General features: G+C 45.6%; 1 protein-coding gene across 2 annotated transcripts in view; it reads left to right on the plus strand.

The window, feature by feature from the left end:
• Positions 1-19833, plus strand: part of LOC138511212 (long-chain-fatty-acid--CoA ligase ACSBG2-like) — a 791265-nt gene that overhangs the window by 266776 nt on the left and 504656 nt on the right. For both annotated transcript variants that reach the window (XM_069626739.1, XM_069626740.1), the window contains exon 5: positions 5268-5348. In XM_069626739.1, coding sequence (XP_069482840.1) covers positions 5268-5348 — 81 coding nt within the window. The remainder of the gene's footprint in view (positions 1-5267; positions 5349-19833) is intronic.

Genomic DNA, 19833 nt, shown 5'->3' on the forward strand with positions numbered 1-19833 from the left:
ATGATCCTAGTATCAGCCATTTCCATATTCTGATCCCGCAAATAACGAAAGTCGATATAGGAGTACAATACCAGACAGACCATGCACCGGTAATATTTCACATGGATATGGGGGAGGTGAAAATGCAGAAGGCAAAGCGATGGACCCTAAATGAACTAATTCTGAGAGACATAGCTCTTAGAGCCCATATGGAGGAGTCAATCCTCAACTATTTTTGGGAAAATGACAGGGAGGAGACAGACTTTGGAATGGTATGGGATGCGGGAAAGGCGGTCATAAGGGGGGGAATTCATCTCTCAGGCAGCACTATACAAGAGGGAACGGGCAATAATAACACAAAGGTTAGAAAACAAACTGAGAGTGGCGGAAACCCAACACAAAAATAAACAGACTCAAACATCGTTTAGAGCTCTCAAAAAAATTAAAGTGCAACTGGAGGGCCATACAGCAGATAGAGTGGCACAGTCCCTCCTACATACCAAGCAGTCCTACTATGTCCATGGGGGAAAAGCAAACTCATTTTTAGTCGCCAAGCTACAAAAACAGAAGTCCCGCAATTATGTAGCACAACTGAGGGAGAACGGGGAGAACTGTGTTCGGGGGAAAAAGGAAAATTGCAAATAATGACAAATTACCACACAGAGCTATTAAAGCAAGAGCAAATCATTCCTCACGCCCAGGAACGGTATCTGGCCGAGACAGTCCTCCCCCAACTCACAGCAGAAGAAAATCAGACCCTGGGGTTGGTGATAACGGCACAGGAAATTAACTATGCGATCTCGACCCTACCGTCAAATAAAACCCCAGGCCCAGATGGTCTTGGAGGAGGATTCTATAAAACGTTTCGTGCACAGCTCCTGGCCCGACTTGTAAAACTTTTGAATCTAATCAGGGTAAAAGGAATAGTCACCCCGGACATGGGTTGGTCCCTAACCTTACTAATTCCGAAACCAGGGAAGAACCCCTTAGAGTGCTCTATCGTCCCATAGCATTACTGAATTCGGATGGTAAGCTCTATGCCAAAATTGTAGCAAGTAGAGTGGGGAAGGTCCTCCCATGAATCAGTCACTCAGATCAAACCGGTTTTATAACAGGCAGAAACACCCAGGATAACGTAAGTCGCGCAATAAACATCATTGAGCTAGGTACTCGAACGGCCCAACGCTTCTCATTGGCAGCTTTAGATGCCAGAAGAGCATTTGATAGTTTACACTGGAGATATCTGAGACTGGTGTTGGAGAGGTTCGGATGTGGGTCTCAGTTTATTACTATGGTAATGGGAAACTTTCAGATCCCCTCAACGAACCTCTTGGTCAATGGGCAAACATCTGGGAAGATTAGGATTGAAAGAGGCACCCGGCAGGGCTGTCCCCTCTCACCACTAATATTTGCTATGGCAATGGAACCATTTGCAGCACAAATCAGACAAGATAACGGCATTGGTGGTGTTAGATGTTCTGACATACATCATAAAATAGCGTTATACGCAGACAACCTTATGCTTTTCATTTCTAATACCATGAATTTTCAGGGGTATCTGGGTTTCATATAAATTATGAGAAATCCAAAGCCCTGAATATAACTGAAGTCCAGGGAGAGATAACAGAAATTGGGAGATTATTCCCATTATCCTGGGAAAAAGATTCCTTGGAGTATTTGAGGGTCGGCCAAACCCGAAACATTAATGAGCTATATGAAGTGAATATAAAACCACTATGGAAACAGCTGCAGGACGATCTCCGGTGCTGGGACAAACAAGAATTGTCTTGGTTTGCCTGAATAACGGCTGTGAAAATGACCCTCCAACCCCAATGCTATACACTGTTAGTTCCCTCCCAATAAAAATCCCCCCCGCGGACCTCGAAAGCCTTGCAAACAGCCATTTCTGACTTTGTATGGAAAGGTAAGAAGCCCAGGGTACAACAAAAACTCATGACGCACCCCCTGCTACTTGGAGGCCTAGGATTGCCGGACATATAGAGATATGTTCGGGCTGCTCAGATAGCACCCATGCTATACTGGGAGGCCCAAAATCCACACCCGGGTTCGATACAGATAGAACAGGAGGCTACCAGGATTCCACAAAAAATCTTGCGCACCCTTCCACTGCACCATCGACACGTAGGAGACAAATTATTAGAGACTACCAAAGTGGTGCTCAATAGCTGGGACGATGAGCTAAGAATGAGGGAAATTCCTCGAGGTCTGAGCCCACACACCCCAATAGCCTATAATCCGGAGTTCACCCGGGTCTTCAAACTATGTTTTGGGAGGGTTGGGCAGCGCCTGGATCTCTGGTTCTGTCGGACATGTATGAAGATGGGGAACCACTCTCCTTTGAACAATGTAAACAGAAATTCACGTGGGAGAGAGCCGGAGATTCAGATACACCCAAATAAGACATTGGATCACTCACCCAACTGTCAGAAGGGCAGCTAATAGACCTCTAACAAGCCTCAAGCTATCCATACAAGAGGGTGCAACTAGAAGGGGAATTTCTAGGCTCTATAAATTACTGGACTGGGCTCTCCCAGAAGATACATTGCAGTACAAGACGAGTTGGGAAAAAGACACTGGGGCCGCCAATCCCGGTGGAAGAATGGATAGGGATATGGGAGAGAGCTCAAAAAAGCTCTAGATGTACGCCAATCAAAGAATCTGCATATAAGATCTGCTACCGCTGGTACATGCCTCTCTCCAGACTACATAAAATGAACTCTAGATACTCACCGCTTTGCTGGAGGAAATGTGGAAATATAAGGGTATTGGGGGTATTGGAGACTTACACATGTGGTGGACTTGCCCAAAGGCACAGATATTTTGGAAGGAGGTCCTGGGACATATTAAATGGATGACGGGAACCGCGATCCCAGAAGATCTGAAGGTCGCCCTATTGGGGGCGGTAGCTGAAAATCGATATGCTGCAAAGGGGCACAAGGCTACTCTAATTACGCACCTGCTCTCGGCAGCAAGACTGACCCTAGCCCAAGGGTGGAAAACCGAGCAAAGTCCCATAATAGCTTGATGGTGGATTAAAATATGGGGGGTTCTGGCAATGGAAAAGATCTGCGCATTACAAGCTGGTAATTACCTCAGATTTTTGACAATTCGGGAACCATTTCGTGAAATGGTAAAGGACAAAGAACCGCACTATTTTAGACCTAGATAGTCAAAAATCCAGACTCTTATTAAAAATGAATAAGAAGAAACTACTCGGAGCTAAACGTTTGACTCCTCTCAATAGCAAGCAACCTCGAACTGAATGAGTTTGAGCGGGGGAGGGTAATGGGGAGGGAAGCGTGGGGGGGCGGAGTTGTAGGGGGGAGTTTGAAAAGTTAAAAACCGCAGACCCAGCAGAGACTATGAATGGGAATATAAAGGTGTATCGACTGCAATTGTAAGATAATGATGTATACATCAATTGGAAGTTTGTTCTCTGTAAGAATCTTCAGAATAAATAAACCTTGTTAAAAAAAAAATACATGATACGTCAAATACAATTTTAAACACAATATTAAAAAGGTTATCATAAGTACAGAGAAGAACGAATATAAAACATCTTTAGCTAACTCAGGACCCACTCCAATTGAATCAAATAAAAGATACCCCAGACAACAACAAAGTGGATAAAACTACAGAACCTTCCTCTAGTTAATGCCCCTCTCCCTTTTCATCCAGTCTAAGGGCTTTTAGATAGGTAACCACAGCTATTACAGTGGAGGTTGTGTGACCACGATAAACAGGATGACCACATCCCCTCACTGTCCGCTACAGTGAAGGAGAACAAACACATTTGTACATATGTCATTCTTTGAGGGCCCATTGCTGGACAAGCAACAAATACATCTTGCAGGATTTCAGACATAATTTTGTTTTTACAAAAGGGAAACCCCACCCGATCAACACTCGTATGACCCCTTCTGAACAGAATTTCCTTAGCCGGACACAGGTTCCATCTACAACTTAAACATGAATGACAGACCCACTTTGCAGGATATACTGCTAAAATTGGGGACAACATTCCCAGTTACTTGTGATCATGCTTTAGGTGAGAGAGAGGGTATGCATGCAATTTTTCCAAAGTGTGAGTCCAGTCTTGTTCAAATAAGTGTTTCTGAACAAGCTCAGTATTCTTGCACAAGTTCCTCAGCGAGCTAGTCGCATTCCCCAGTACCAAGACACAGGGGTCTTGTATCTCATTAAACCAAGAGCTGGTCCTGCTCTCCAGGACGGTTTTTAGATCTTCAAACAAAGAGTTCCTCCCTGGTGTCAATATTTTCTTCATGAGTGACAAATTTCCATTCTACACGTGCTGTCAATTACGAGTCAGGCGTTAAGGGGTTTACGGCGCCGTAAACGGCGCCGACCCTTAACACCTGATTACAAGGTCCCTTAGTGCCATGGTGAGTTTAACGGCTGCTTTTTGCAGGCGTTAAAATCCATGGCGCTAAGGGACCTTGGAGATAATTACGGCACCGTAATTTACGGTGGCGTAATTATCTCCTTCCCCACTCCCATTATGCCCTATGGGGCAAAAATGGGAATCGGGAAGGGTAAATGGGAAATGGGGATTTACCGCCCCACTCACCTTGGAATGGGGCGGTAAATCCGCCAACCACCATGGCGTAAACATAGTTTACGCCATGGCGGTAAAGGTACGACCCAGGCGGTAACTTACCGCCTGGGTCGTAATGAGGCACTATGTCTAATTCGTACCACCTTGCATCAATAGGAACTGCATTAGGCACCCCCAGCACCCTACACCAATCCGAGGCTTCCAAGCTGGGCAGGATGTCTAATAAGGCCAATGGGTATACTTCCATCCTGTATGTTATTTTTGGGAACTAATTTCCCTTCTTAATATTTAAGGGCGGATTTTAAGGTGGAACTATCATATTGGCTATCCACCCTCCCCAGTTGATTTATTAGAGGGAGGATTCAATCTCTTACCCAAACTTTCAGCTTGTTTTGGCCTGGGGTAGCCTGGATGTTAAAGCCCAGATATACCAGGGAGTCCACACTCTGAATGGCCTCACTTCCAATATACCATTAGTAGTTAACTCTACCTCTACCCTTAGAGCACTGGAGGATCATTTTAAATGTATGAGGGCGTACTTTAGCGCACAGTGGGTGGCATTAAGCCTCACATGTCCTAGAGCATCAGTTAGAGTTGTGCATATGGTGGGCATTTATATGCATCCATGGATTGTGTTTCCTATCTCTGTTCCGCTCGTGACTGGTTCATGTTTCCTGTTGGTTTCTTTCAGATAGAAGACCAACTGCCACATCTCAAGGCTATTGTGCAGTACCACGATGAACTAAATGAGGAGAGAGCCGGCCTGTACACGGTAAGGCAACTCTATGGCTCCGGGTCACCCTCTCGCCGTCATGAAGTCCGAAACCCTGCATCATAGGAGAGATATTCAGCAGATTGTTCCTCCCCACTCTTCCCTCCAACATCACTAGGCATAGATTAGGGTCGGACATCTGAAAACCCTGCCTTTAAAAGTCCATATGAACCCAAACAGAATCTATGCACAGTCACTCTCTCACTGAGAGCCAAACGGTGCCCAAGCTTCTGTCTGCACTTGTGAGATGTAACTCTCTTACTACAAATTATGACTACCCTCCCCTTGTAGCCTTTCTCACTGCACTGATAGAGGTAGCGTTTCTGTGCCATCCTGTTCCCTCTGCACTGTTTTGGCCTCTTCCGTTAATAATTCTGGTCAGCTTGCTCTCACTCTCCTCCGTCTGTAGGTGGTTAGATAACGTTTATTTTTCTACTTGTTCGTGACTCAGATATCTGCCCTTGTCCTTGATCATTGTACAGTTTTTCCGGTATCTTGTTCTTCTAGTCTATGGTCTATGGTTGAAGTTTGTGTTTCTCTCTCTTGTTTTTGTCTGCAGTAGCAGGGGCGGAGCTTGCCCATTTCTGGTAACCTGGAAGTGATTCATAGGTATAGTGATATCTGTGATAATCTGTTTCTATAAGAAGTCTTGCATCCTGACTAGAGTTGCAAGCTCCAGCAACGTCGGATTGCTGCTAGCTAGTGCTGGTCAATGGCGGCCACCTCGTATCCTCTCTGTGACATCTGCGTTCATATATGAATCCTGGTGCTGGTCACAGGTTCCATGGTTGAACATTGTGTATTTTACCACCGTACCCATGACATGTATAATCCACGGCCACTTCACTTCTCGTGCACCCATGGCTCAGTAATACACCCCTCCATTGATCTTTAACTGGTCCATTGTGCCCTTTGACCTTGCACTTTTCAATGTGATATTTGCATACCAGGTGACAAAATGCAACTTTATTTGTCCTTCAATTCCATTGCTCACATCAATCACCTAATGTCCTGCTTGGAAACCTGGACAGATGGTTATCATCCAACCTCTTGAAATCCAACCCTTTAAAAGCGTATTATCTCATTGATTCTTCCTGACCATGCAACTTTGTCACATTCGGGTCCACATTTACTCTGAATGATGTCCACACTTTCTTAAATAAGCCAAGTGGATCTGTGCCATACGACTTCGACGCCTAAGGCTGTCGGTCGTATTCCCGTTTTGTCACAGTTACCGCCGCATCCTGGATGACTCCATGTCCTGACCAGATCCATTATACGCCAACTCCACCTCTGCCATTACTAACACATACTCCCTTTGACGCCCTCCTGGACCCTTCCAGGGAAACTAAAAGCAGTGGGGACAACTGTTAACTACCCGCTTGGCCAAGTCAACTCACTCGTAGACTCAGACCCTGAAACCAGTAACATTAGTGCATGAATCATATTTGAGGTCCTCTGTCTCAATGTTAAATGTTTTCATGGGAAGGCCCCTAATTATCACACCACGCCTGGAGCATCCCCTGAGCACTCCTTGCACTAGTCTGGCAATGGCCTTCACCAGAGGCCCACACCAGGCTACAGTTCTGAGTACACAGTCCATCTGATATTCATGGACAGGAAACGCTAGCATCCTTAGCAACATGGCAATTATGAGTTGGAGGCCCTTTCAGGATGTTTTGCAGCAGAGCACACACATTACAAAATGCATCATCAGAGAAGTCATCTGTTGTATCTTTGGCAGTTTCAGAGCCACCAGAAGCAAAAACCTGAGAAATCACAGAAAATCTGAGGTTTTTGGAAAGTGATGCTTCCCCTAGTATTGATGATTGGTTTCAGAGTTTGTCCCTTCTGTCCAGGAGAAAGAAAATATCCTATAAGGCAAAAAATCTAGTTGACAAATGTGGGAAGATCTGGGGTTCATTTAATAATCTTTATGCTTAGTTATTTATTCTCATTCTAGGTTTTTTTCCCCCTCGTTCCTTGTTTTCCTTTTCTTTTCTTTTTTCTTCTTTCCCTTTTCTTCTTTCTTTTCTTTTCTATTCTTCTTCTAAAGATTAGGTTACTAGGATGTAGTTGAATAAGTATATTTGTATTATTGTATTTTGTTTGATTGCTTATGTAAGGTATTAATTGAACAAATAAAATTAAAAAACAAAAAGAAAACAATCGGCAGTGCATCTCTTCAAAGACAGCGAAAAGGCTCGAGCGTTAAGCCCACAAAATGACTAAGTAATGTTTTATATGTATGATTCAGAGGTAACAGGTATTTTTTTTTATTATTGATTTAAAATGTTCACACATTCTTTTACAATCTTTTTTAGAATTTCTGTCCAGATTTCCAGTCTACCTCCTCATGATCTGATGGGTTTAGAGAAGTGATATGAAGCAGACCACATAGGAGTTCCACATAGTTCCACTTGCCACAAGTTCTATGGACAGATTTGGTCATGTTACATGGTCATAGTGTGTCAAACCTGTCCAGCAAGCAGGGATCGAAGTCCAGCGGGAAATAAAGGGAGAGGGGCACTCTACCCGACATTCAAAGGCTTTTGCAAAGGATTCGTCCACTTGTAACCCTACAGGGCTCAAGTGTGAGTCTGCTTCTATGATTTTGTAAAGTCAATGTGATGTAGAAATTATATTACTGCGATGGTTTCACTGGTGTTGTCCCTCCCTCCATTAGACGATTCCACCAGCTCTCTTCTTCATAGTGGTAGAGGTCCTTGAATATGTGGATCTTGTGGATGGTTCTTTCTTTCGTAAAACCAGTACAGTTCAAAAGGAGATGTCTCAAGGATTCCTTAAGGTCAACTCTCCCACAGAATCGACATCCATCTATGTCCGATTTACCTCTAATTGCCCTTATTTCATTCATTGTCAGAATGTGAAGGCGGGCTCTCATGAAAGTTTGACGATATAGCTTATTTGGGGAAATCTCTAGGTATTTCCTTATATAGTTTATTTTTCTGCTGATTGAGGTTATGTGAGCAGCCAGTTTATATGATCCTGCTAGGTCTTGAGTCAGAGGAAAAGGTGAAACGACAATTTTGGTGGCCCTCTTGGCGAAAAGATGTTAAATCTTTTGTGATGTCCTGTGGTGTTTGCGCCCAAAATAAAAGTCAAAAGAAAAGACCAGCCGGTCTCCTTCAACCTCTAGACATACCGCCAGCACCCTGGCACACCCTATCAATGGATTTTATTACGGACCTGCCTCCTTGTTCGGGGTACAATACTATTCTGGTAATTGTGGATTTGTTTTCCAAAATGGCCCACTTTATTCCTTTGAAAGGTTTACCTTCAGCTTCTGTCCTAGCCAAAGAATTCCTCGAAAATATTGTTCGGCTACATGGATTCCCATCTATACTAATCTCTGACCGGGGAAGCCAATTCATTTCCCACTTCTGGCGCAAATGTTGTCAAATGGCGCAGATCGACGTAAGATTATCGACCAGTCACTACCCTCAGACCGATGGTCAGACCGAGAGGACAAATCAGACCCTTGAGCAATACTTACGGTGTATGTTACAGCAATCTGAAAGCAACTGGAAAGACATTCTTTGGATAGCCGAATACGCATATAATAATTCGGTACACTCTGGAACTGGCCACAGTCCTTTTTATACTTTGTTTGGGCATCACCCTCGAACCTCAAACCTTGACTCACCTCAGAACCTCGGAATGCCTGCAGTAGAACATCTGCATTCTACAATTGCCCAAGCCTTCAAAGAGGCAACTACGCATTTACAACAAGCCAAGAGAAAATACAAGGAGAATGCTGATCTACATCGGAGTGAAGCACCACCGTATCAGACTGGGGATCAAGTGTGGTTAGCTACCAGACATTTACCACTCAAAGGGCCTCAAACTTTTAACCCAAAATATCTGGGACCTTATTCTATTACGGCAATAATTAACCCTGTTAAAGTTGATTTACCAGCTAGTATGCGAATTCACCCTGTTTTTCATGTGTCACTTCTGAAACCAGTGGTACCCGGAACCCGACTACTCAAACCTCCAGAACCTATTCTAATAGATGGGGAGCCCGAATTCGAAGTGAAGAACATTTTAGACTCAAAAATGTTTAGGTCAAAACTGTTCTACCTAATTGATTGGAAGGGGTACGGACCTCAGGAGAGGTCGTGGGAACCCAGCGACCATGTGCATGCACCTCGATTAGTCAGGAAATTCCACCGACTCTTCCCAGACAAACCAAAACCCCCGGAGGGAACAACCTTGGGAGGGGCCTTGGGGGGGAGTGCTGTCATGATGCCCGCTCCCGGGGAGCCGGTTCAAGCGCTGCGTCCCCAAAAGCGGACATCCAGTCCCCAAGGAAGGACCCAGCAACCCATATAGGGGCCCTTCGGACAGTGTCCTGGCGCCATAGACATCAGTCCTGGCGCCATAGGTGCCAGGCTCATTATGGAAGTGCTTGGGTGCACTTACCTGATGCAGACCATGCTGCAGGATCCCGGCCTCCTTGAGGCCTGAAAGGAACTACTTTACCTGTGGGACTAATTTACCATCCGGGCGTGGTCGGGGAAGGATACATACCTGATTGGAGGAAGGATACATACCTGGAACTTCTTCCAAGGCTATTTAAACTCCACCCGAACAGCCACACGTGCTTCGCGTTGTTCTGCATCTAGCAGCTGGACGCTCACCGTGTCTGCTCCTGCATCCTGACTTCTGCCACGCCTGCCAGCATCCTGGATCACCTGCAAAGGAAGAGAAGAAGAGAACAGAAGAAGGAAAAGTCCTTACCTGCCAAAACCGCATCCCGGAGACATCTCGCCGACAATCCTGAAAAGGAAGACTTTTATTTAAAAGCTCATCGCGTCGATCGCTGCAGCGCCGCATTCCACTCACCTTTACAGGGCGCCTCCATGTTCAGCAGCGATCATCCGGATTCGCAGTCACGCCCCAGCGCCTAGGGAGAAAAAGACCAGAACAAAAGGTGAGAGAGAGAAGGGAATAAGGAAAGCTAAATCTCCATGTTAAGACTTACCTGTTGATTCATTCCCTCTTCATTTCGGGTCCGCGCCGCATCCTGGCATTTCCGGACCCCGGCCCCTAAGGGGAAAAAGAGACATCAGCGTTAATGAGCGAATGAAAAGACATTACCAAAAAACGCTCATTAAAGACTTACCTGATTTCTACAAGGATTTCACCTCTCATCTCGGGTCGGTGCCTGTTCCCCGGCATTCCGTAGTCCGGCCCCTATGGGGAAAAAGACAATAGCATTAGTACATTAATGCATGGACACAAGGGGAACCTCTTATCAAAAAACTTACCTGGAAGCCAAGCAAGATTGGTTCTGACCAATCCGAAAATCCAGCGAAGTAACTGGATACCAACGCGCCCCTGCATCAGAAGCAGGATGGAGAGCTCGTCCTTCCAGACCCTAAGGTGAGACGCTACGAGGAATCACAGAAGGGTTTCCAGGAGGGTGAGAGGGGAAAGTGGGAGGCTGATTGCATTACCGCGCAGACAGTTAATCCCCTATTTTCGCCTACAGAAGGATACTTCTGCGAGCCAGACAAGCCAGATTCGGGGGCCTGGCCCAGTCCGTCTTCCGAACCCTGCGCATCACCTTAGAAGAGGTTACAGCAGCGCGAACCAGGCCAGCGCCTCCGTGGAAGTCAGGTGAGCGTTACACTTCCTTCCTTGGTCCTTAATTTTAAGATGTTAATTAGAAATATATTTGCCACCGTTCCCACTTTTTTTATTAAGCCAGACTGAAACGGGTCTCTTAGATTATTTTCTGTTGCCCACATTGAAAACATATCCAGCAAAGTAGATCCATACACTTTGCCAATAACGTCTAAAAGCGCTATTGGCCTATAGTTCTTTGGATGGTCTCTGGGTCCGTGATTGTAGATAGGAACTATGATGGCTTTTTTCCAAGAAAGGGGGATCGTTTTGGTTTGCGTGATGATGGCAAACACTTGGGTGATGAAATTAGCCCATTTTTCAGGGGCTTCTTTTAGATGGGCATTCAACAAGCCATCTGGCCCAGGGGCTCTTGAGATGTTCAATTTCTTAATTTTCATCACAATTGATGTTGTATCAGTTAGCAAAATCCTTTGAGACTTACTCACGTTGGGAGATCTTAAATTCTCTGAATTTGGGTTTTTAAAGAGCTTTGTGACGTGGTCATTCCACTTATCCTCTCCCACATAATTGTGGATTGTGTTTGCGGGGCTGCTTGCTAGTGATTTAATCGCCAACCAAAATTCTCTTGAATTTCGCCCCTTTAGTAGTCTCAGCATGGTTTCTGAGTCTTCCTGGTTTATGGAGGCCTTGTGCGATCTTAACCAGTTTTTGTACACCTTTTTAATCCGGTGTACTTCTTCCCAATCCTTTTTATCACGTGATTGTTTTGCTACTCGCACTGCCCTTCTCACTTTCTTCCTTTCTTCAACTAGAGTTTTGTCAAAAGTGTGTTTGTTCCCATTTGGGTGCCTCACTGGGATGGAGGACCTATGTCTGTAAACATTTAGACACTGGTCGAAGTCCACCTTCCTCTCATAATTAGTTGAAGCTCTCTTAGTGTACGCCAAAGTTAGGCTTCTCACCTCCTCTATGTTGACTCTAAGTCTTATTCTTCCACCTGCTTCTTCGATGTCCGTTCTCATCATTTTGCGTATTTCATGGTGGGTTTTCCAGTCGAATTCAAGGAGATTATGGTCGCTGTTCTCAGTGCGTACAACCTGAAAATTAGTGATGTACGTTAAAAATTCATGTGATACGAAGATGTGATCGGGATTTGCTGAGAGTGAGTTCTTTTCCCAAGTTGGAATATGGTTACCAAAGTCTTCTTTCAGGAGGTGGAGATTGTGTAGATCCCTTGTTTTCATCACTTTTGCCCATTTTATCCCTCTTTTCATCTTTGAGGTAATTGTTTAGGGATCCTTGATATTTAGTTGTACTGTTGGGTATTCCAAGTAGAGATCTCGACAGACAATCATGGAGACAAGGATGGTACTCCGACTCAATTTTGTTCATGATTTCTTTGATATGTTTTAGGAATTGTTCATCAGTTTGCAATAAAGTATTCCAGTAAGCATTTATTATTATCAGATCTTCTGCTTTTATTGATGTTTTAACTTGCTTTGATCCTTCCCACTTTAGATGTAATACTTGAAGATATAATGACAACTCTATTATCTTGATTACTCGAAGTTCTTTGTTTGATTGAACCAAAATCAGAAGGCCTAAAAAGGGTCTGCTAAAGACACCTTTAGCTGCAGGGGCGAGGTAGGTTTCGTACCCATCCATAGTCGATTGATCTCTCAACCAAGTCTCCTGGAGACAGAGAATGTCATAGTCACCTAGACACACATCGCTAGGTTTTAGGAGATGATCAAAGCCTCTTGTTTTCCAAGATCCAAATTTCAGGGAGGTTATGTATCCTGTTGACTCTTTGAAGGAGTCATCCTTCACTTCCTCATTCCTGGTTGCTAACTTTGGTTGGTCTGATTCAGAGCTTTTGAGATCTATCTCCATTTTTGTCTCTCTTGTGATGGTGTTTTTTCTCTGTCAACCTCTACAGATTTAAGGCCGTCCAGCTCACTTTCTTCCGGAGTGAATGTGTTCTTCAATTTGGATAACGGACCTTTAGGGTAGCGACCCACCCCCAATGGATCTTTGGATGTTGATGTTCCTTCCTTCTGACCTGCTGAAGGCGTGAGGACTTCTTTTTTTAAATTTAAATTTTCCTTTATTGGAGATGCTCGGCCTCCCCTACTAGGCTTGCTAGTGATACTTGATTTCACAGGCTTTTCCTTTTGGCAAGGTTCACGATGGTCTTCCCTTTTCTGATCTCGATGTCTTTCTCCTGTTTGGGTTTTTATTTGTTGATTCTGTAACAGTTCACCATGGTTTCACTCTTTTGATCTGTCACTGTGTTTTTTCTCTTGCTTCCCTTTAGATCCTTGATAGGTGGGTAGTTCATATCCCAACATTAGGACATTTTCTGCTAATTGTAATATCATCACCCTAACCACCGGTGATGGAATGTGGAGATAAACGCTGTCAAGTTTCCCACTCACTCAAAATTCAACGATTGTAATATTGTCCGTAGAGATTGATCTTAGAGTGGGTATGCATTGGAATATGGTGAAAACATTTTTCCTGTTAAGGATTGTGTCATGCCGTTTGCAAAGAGATCCCCTTGGAGTCTGAGAAGCCAATGGCAACTCCGCCGCCATTGATTGTTCCATTTTTTCCCCCATTTCCTGTTGATACGCTCTAGTCTTTTTCCGGCCTCTTCCTGGTTTCACTCTTAACCACGCCTCTTTGTTTTGCCCGGCGCGTTGCAACTGAAGTTTTCACGCTCCGTTTCGCTAGCGCTCTCTCTCCAGTTCCTTGCCAGCTGCCTGACCGGTGTTTTGCCGGTTATAGTCCCTTTCTGCCTTCCTTCGTAGCTTTTCTCCTCCTGGTGCCCTTTCCCTCCTTGGTTTCGTCGCTATTTCCTTCGTCTTTCTGCTCTTTGCCTCCTCTCCCGTTTCCCTCTCTCCTCGTCCTACTTTCTTTCCCCGGTGCCTCGGTCCTCCCCTTTTTGTACTTTCCTTCTTCCGTGCTTACCTGTTTCCTTACCTTTTCTTACGGGTTTATCTATCTTCCTCCGTTCTGACCTCTTTCTTTCTCTCTCCTTCTTCCTTTTCGGTCTCCGCTGTCATTCTTCCGCTTCCCGGTCTACCGCCGCTCTTCAGGCATACCTCTCTTACCTTTTTCCCTTCCAGCTAGGCATTTACGTGACCCTCTGCGGTCTCTGCTATCCTCTCCAACCCGGAACTTCCTCTCCTTCGGATACCTGGAGAAACAGCTTGTCTGGGTTACCTGGCTCCTCATCAAGATCGAAATATAAGAGAGAGGTTTTTTTTAGCTAACGCTTTTTTCCTCTCCTACGGCTTCTGCGGAAAGGGTGTCCCTTGCTTCCCTGGTTTACTAGGGGGAACAGGGTGGCTTCTAACCGCGGAAGACCATATCTCTTCTCAAAAAAGAAATTCACAAGAAAAAAGGGGCGAAGACGCGAGGAGCCTACTGAAGAATCAGGTGAGGAGGAGTGGGTTCGGCATAAAGACGATTCTGGTTCCGACGAATCAAGTGATCAGCCTGACATTCATGACAGATTGCAACGCCTAAATGACCCTACAATGGCTACAGCTGAACAGATACAGGAGTTGCTTGCTGCGGTACATAACCTCACACAGGAACTGCAAACCGTCAAGGTAGAGAATGCGGCCCTAAAGCAACATATTGATAACCAAGAAAGAGCACGTGCAGAATTACCCCCTATGCCCCTGGCAACGGGTAAATACGACGGATCTCCGCAGAAATTCAAAGAATTCATGGAGGCATGTATAATACATTTTACTTTCAGACCCCAGACATATGCCTCCGATAATGCCCGCATAGGGTTTCTCATTTCCAACCTTACTGGAAATGCACTGGCATGGGCTACCCCATTAGTAACCAGTGCTAGCCCACTGCTGCAAGACTATAGTGGTTTTACGGCACAATTCAAAGAAGCCTTTGAGAGACAAGAAACAGCCTTGATAGCCAGTGAGCAGTTGCTTGACATCCGTCAGGGTAGCTCATATTTGCTATCCTACATTTCCCGTTTTAAGAGGGTCGCCGCTGATACCGGCTGGCAAGAGGCGGCTCAATACACCGTTTTCCGTCGTGGCCTCAGAGAAGAACTGAAAGATGAATTGGCACGCATGCCCAGACCTGCAACCTTGTCGGAATTGTGGTCTACCGTTCTCCAATTGGATTTCCGCCTTTCCGAAAGACATTCAGAAAAACGAAGAGGTCGATTCACGCCTATACTCTCCGAGCCTTGTCTACCCACTCCCTCCTCCACCCATCAAACCAAGGATGAACCCATGCAGATAGGTAACCCGGGGGCCCCTTTCGTCTGATGAACGAAGGAGAAGAAAGGACAATAATTTGTGCCTGTATTGTGGTTCTAACCAACACCTGTTACGTGACTGTCCAGAAGTACCTCCACGACGGTCGGGAAACGCCCCACCTCGGAACTAGTGGGGACAAGTTACTGAGGGGGATTTCCTGGTCCCTACGTCTCAATGTCGATAACATCCATCTCATCCACAGAAGACACCCGTCTTATGGTTCTGGCAGTTCAGCTCACCCTTCATCAAAGATCTTATGAAGTCCTAGCTTTACTGGACTGCGGAGCAGCAGGATGTTTCATGGACATCATGTGGGCTAACCAATCCGGCATAGAACGACTAGAGAAGGATGAAGACCAGAAGGTGGAAGGAGTTGATGGCAAGCCCTTAAGTTCTGGTCTGATTACCCATACCACTCCGCCCATGACTATGAAGTTGCTTCAGCATACAGAGACTATCCAGTTTGACCTAATAATAGCTGCCCATTTCCCGGTCATACTAGGGGTATCATGGCTACGCAAACACAATCCTACCATAAACTGGAGAACCAATCAGTTGTCTTTTTCTTCTGATTATTGTTTGAAGAAATGTCTCCCGGAGACCAACTATGCCACTGTCCAAGCCATATCTGAATTCTGTCCAACAACTGACAACTTGGGAATACATACCATTCCCATCGACCTGGCTCAGTATAGTGAAGTTTTCCAAGACCAAGAAGTCCAAGAATTACCTCCACATAGACCAGAGGACTGCGCCATTGACCTGGTCCCAGAGGCCCTAGTTCCGTTTGGGCGAATGTTCTCCCTTTCTCTGAAGGAAAAAGAAGTCCTCAAGAAATACCTTGACTCCAATCTCCAAAACGGTCTCATTCAACCTTCACGTTCTCCTGCTGGGGCATCTTTGTTTTTTGTGCCCAAAAAAGATTCTGTGGAACTAAGACCCTGCATCGACTACCGAGGTCTGAACAGCATCACCTTAGAGATCGGTACCCGATGCCGTTGATTAAGGATATATTAGAAGCCGTACAAGGGGCCACTGTGTTCTCCAAGATCGACCTTCGAAGAGCCTACCATTTGCTACGCGTTCGATCCGGCGATGAATGGAAGACTGCTTTTAGGACCCCTTTCGGCCACTTTGAGTATAGGGTGATGCCATTCGGTCTGGTCAACGCTCCATCGGTTTTCCAGCGATTTATGGACCGCACCTTTTCTGACTTGTTGTATAACTGTACCATCATCTACTTGGACGACATTCTAGTGTTTTCCAAATCCCCGGAATTACATGCACAACATCTTCATCAAGTCGTCCAAAGACTTAAGGAAGCCCATTTAAAGGCTAATCCAGACAAGTGTGTTTTCCAGGTAGCTAAGGTTCCTTATCTTGGGTTTATTTTGTCTGCCGAGGGAATTCAGATGGACCCTCGGAAGGTAGAAGCCGTCTTACAGTGGCCAAGTCCGACTTCTGTAAAGGGAATCCAAAGATTCCTCGGGCTAGCGAATTTTTATCGCAAATTCATTTCTGATTTCTCTAATAAGGTATTGCCAATTACCTGTTTGTTGAAGAAGTCTACTTCTCCCTTTCTTTGGTCCGATGAAGCAGAGGACGCCTTTCACCAACTTAAAACTGCCTTTTGTTCGGCCCCAGTTCTACGTCAACCTGATCAAGACCTTCCATTTATAATAGAAACTGACTCCTCGTCCGCAGCTTTGGGAGCAGCATTGCTACAAGAACATGATGGCGTTGAATTTCCGGTAGCCTATGTGTCAAAGACTCTAACCCCTAGCCAACGGAACTATTCCGTGATAGAGAAGGAGCTACTCGCGATGAAGGTGGCATGTGAAGAGTGGCGACATCCCTTACAAGGAGCTGCTTGCCCCTTCGAACTGCGCACGGACCATAAAAATCTAAAGGTCATACAAAATATGGAGTGTATAAATTCACGACAAGCCCGATGGGCCCATTTTTTTTCCCAATGTGACTTTGTGCTCACTTACTTACCTGGAACCCAAAATGTGCTTGCCGATGCATTATCCAGAAGACCCTCTCCCGAATGTTTGCCTGATCAACATCTAAACCTCATGTTGCCCCAGAAAAGGGTGATATGTACGGTTAATGCCTTTCTAGAAGGGGTACGCACGGCCACTGCCAACCTGGACAAACCCCCTTTGGTAAGGGCATCAGAGGATCTCCTCCTCCAGGATGGCGTATATCTTTGCAAAGGACGTCTATTTCTTCCAGACTCCACCTCCCGTCTACAGGTTTTAAAATGGTGTCACGATGACCAAATAGCTGGACATCGAGGAATTAAGAACACTCTGGATTTACTCAGACGTCATTTTTGGTGGTCAGGAATGGGAAAGTCAGTAGATAAGTACGTATCGACCTGTCCCATCTGCTCCAGATCTAAGTACAGCACTCAGAAACCGGTTGGATATCTACAACTAGAAGAACCACCTAGGAGTCCATGGAGAGTAATTTCCACCGATTTCGTAGTCGACTTACCTCCTTCGGATGGTTGCTCCTGCATCATGGTAACCGTGGACTGTTTTTCTAAGATGGCACATTTTACTCCCTTGGCAGGACTACCAACAGCAGCCGAAATGGCTTCTATTTTTTCCAAGGAAATATTCCGGTTACATGGAATTCCAGACAAGATTATATCTGATAGAGGTACTCAGTATACCTCCCGCTTTTGGAAAGAGCTCTGTAAGAGGCTTGGTATTGAAAGAGCTATGTCCTCAGGGTTCCATCCGCAAACTAATGGTCAGACAGAACGGATAAACGCTCTGTTAGAGCAGTATCTTCGTTGTTTTACTAATTCTCAACAAGATGATTGGGTGGGTCTGTTACCTACAGCCGAGTTTGCTTACAACAACTCCACCAATAGTGCCACCAAACTAAGTCCTTTTTTTTGTACCTATGGCTTTCATCCCCGTTTCTTGCCAATCAGACCCTTTCCTCCTGGGGATATACCTTCCGTAGATGCCTTGCTTGCCAGTATTTCTGAGGCACATAAGGCTGCTTATACTAGTCTGCAAGCCAGCAAGATCCGCTATAGCTCTTCCAGCAATCCACAGCGTCTTCCTTCTCCCCATTGGCAAAAAGGGACCCAAGTTTGGTTATCTACAAAGTACCTTCCGCGCTGGTTGCATTCTTCCAAACTAACACCACGCTATCTGGGTCTTTATGCCATCTTGGAAAGGATAAACCCTAGTGGCCTATCGACTTCTGTTGCCCAACTACATGAAACGTATTCATCCGGTCTTTCATTCCTCTCTTTTGAAAGAATATCGGGAAGACCCCTACAAACGAAGAATACCAAAAGGTCAGAAACCCATAGACTTACCACCTGACGAATATGAAGTGGCAGCCATCCGGGACTCCAGATACAAGGGAGGCAGACTGGAATATCTCATTCATTGGAAGGGCTACCCGCATTCGGATGATTCTTGGGAACCTATTTCCCATATCCATTCACCTCGTCTGGTGCGGATATTTCACAGACTTCACCCCGGCAAGCCAGGGGGGGTGTCCCATGGAAGGGGGCATACTGTCATGCCGTTTGCAAAGAGATCCCCTTGGAGTCTGAGAAGCCAATGGCAACTGCGCCGCCATTGATGGTTCCATTTTTTCCCCCATTTCCTGTTGCTACGCTCTAGTCTTTTTCCGGCCTCTTCCTGGTTTCACTCTTAACCACGCCTCTTTGTTTTGCCCAGCGCGTTGCAACTGAAGCTTTCACGCTCCGTTTCGCTAGCGCTCTCTCTCCAGTTCCTTGCCAGCTGCCTGACCGGTGTTTTGCCAGTTATAGTCCCTTTCTGCCTTCCTTCGTAGCTTTTCTCCTCCTGGGGCCCTTTCCCTCCTTGGTTTCGTCGCTATTTCCTTCGTCTTTCTGCTCTTTGCCTCCTCTCCCATTTCCCTCTCTCCTCGTCCTACTTTCTTTCCCCGGTGCCTCGGTCCTCCCCTTTTTGTACTTTCCTTCTTCCGTGCTTACCTGTTTCGTAACCTTTTCTTACGGGTTTATCTATCTTCCTCCGTTCTGACCTCTTTCTTTCTCTCTCCTTCTTCCTTTTCGGTCTCCGCTGTCATTCTTCCGCTTCCCGGTCTACCGCCGCTCTTCCGGCATACCTCTCTTACCTTTTTCCCTTCCAGCTAGGCATTTACGTGACCCTCTGCGGTCTCTGCTATCCTCTCCAACCCGGAACTTCCTCTCCTTCGGATACCTGGAGAAACAGCTTGTCTGGGTTACCTGGCTCCTCATCAAGATCGAAATATAAGAGAGAGGTTTTTTTTAGCTAACGCTTTTTTCCTCTCCTACGGCTTCTGCGGAAAGGGTGTCCCTTGCTTCCCTGGTTTACTAGGGGGAACAGGGTGGCTTCTAACCGCGGAAGACCATATCTCTTCTCAAAAAAGAAATTCACAAGAAAAAAGGGGCGAAGACGCGAGGAGCCTACTGAAGAATCAGGTGAGAAGGAGTGGGTTCGGCATAAAGACGATTCTGGTTCCGACAAATCAAGTGATCAGCCTGACATTCATGACAGATTGTTCCATCAGTGTTTCCTATTGTT

Source organism: Ambystoma mexicanum, chromosome 6p (genome assembly GCF_040938575.1).
Source record: "Ambystoma mexicanum isolate Mex_15411 chromosome 6p, UKY_AmexF1_1, whole genome shotgun sequence".
Classification (NCBI taxonomy): domain Eukaryota; kingdom Metazoa; phylum Chordata; class Amphibia; order Caudata; family Ambystomatidae; genus Ambystoma; species Ambystoma mexicanum.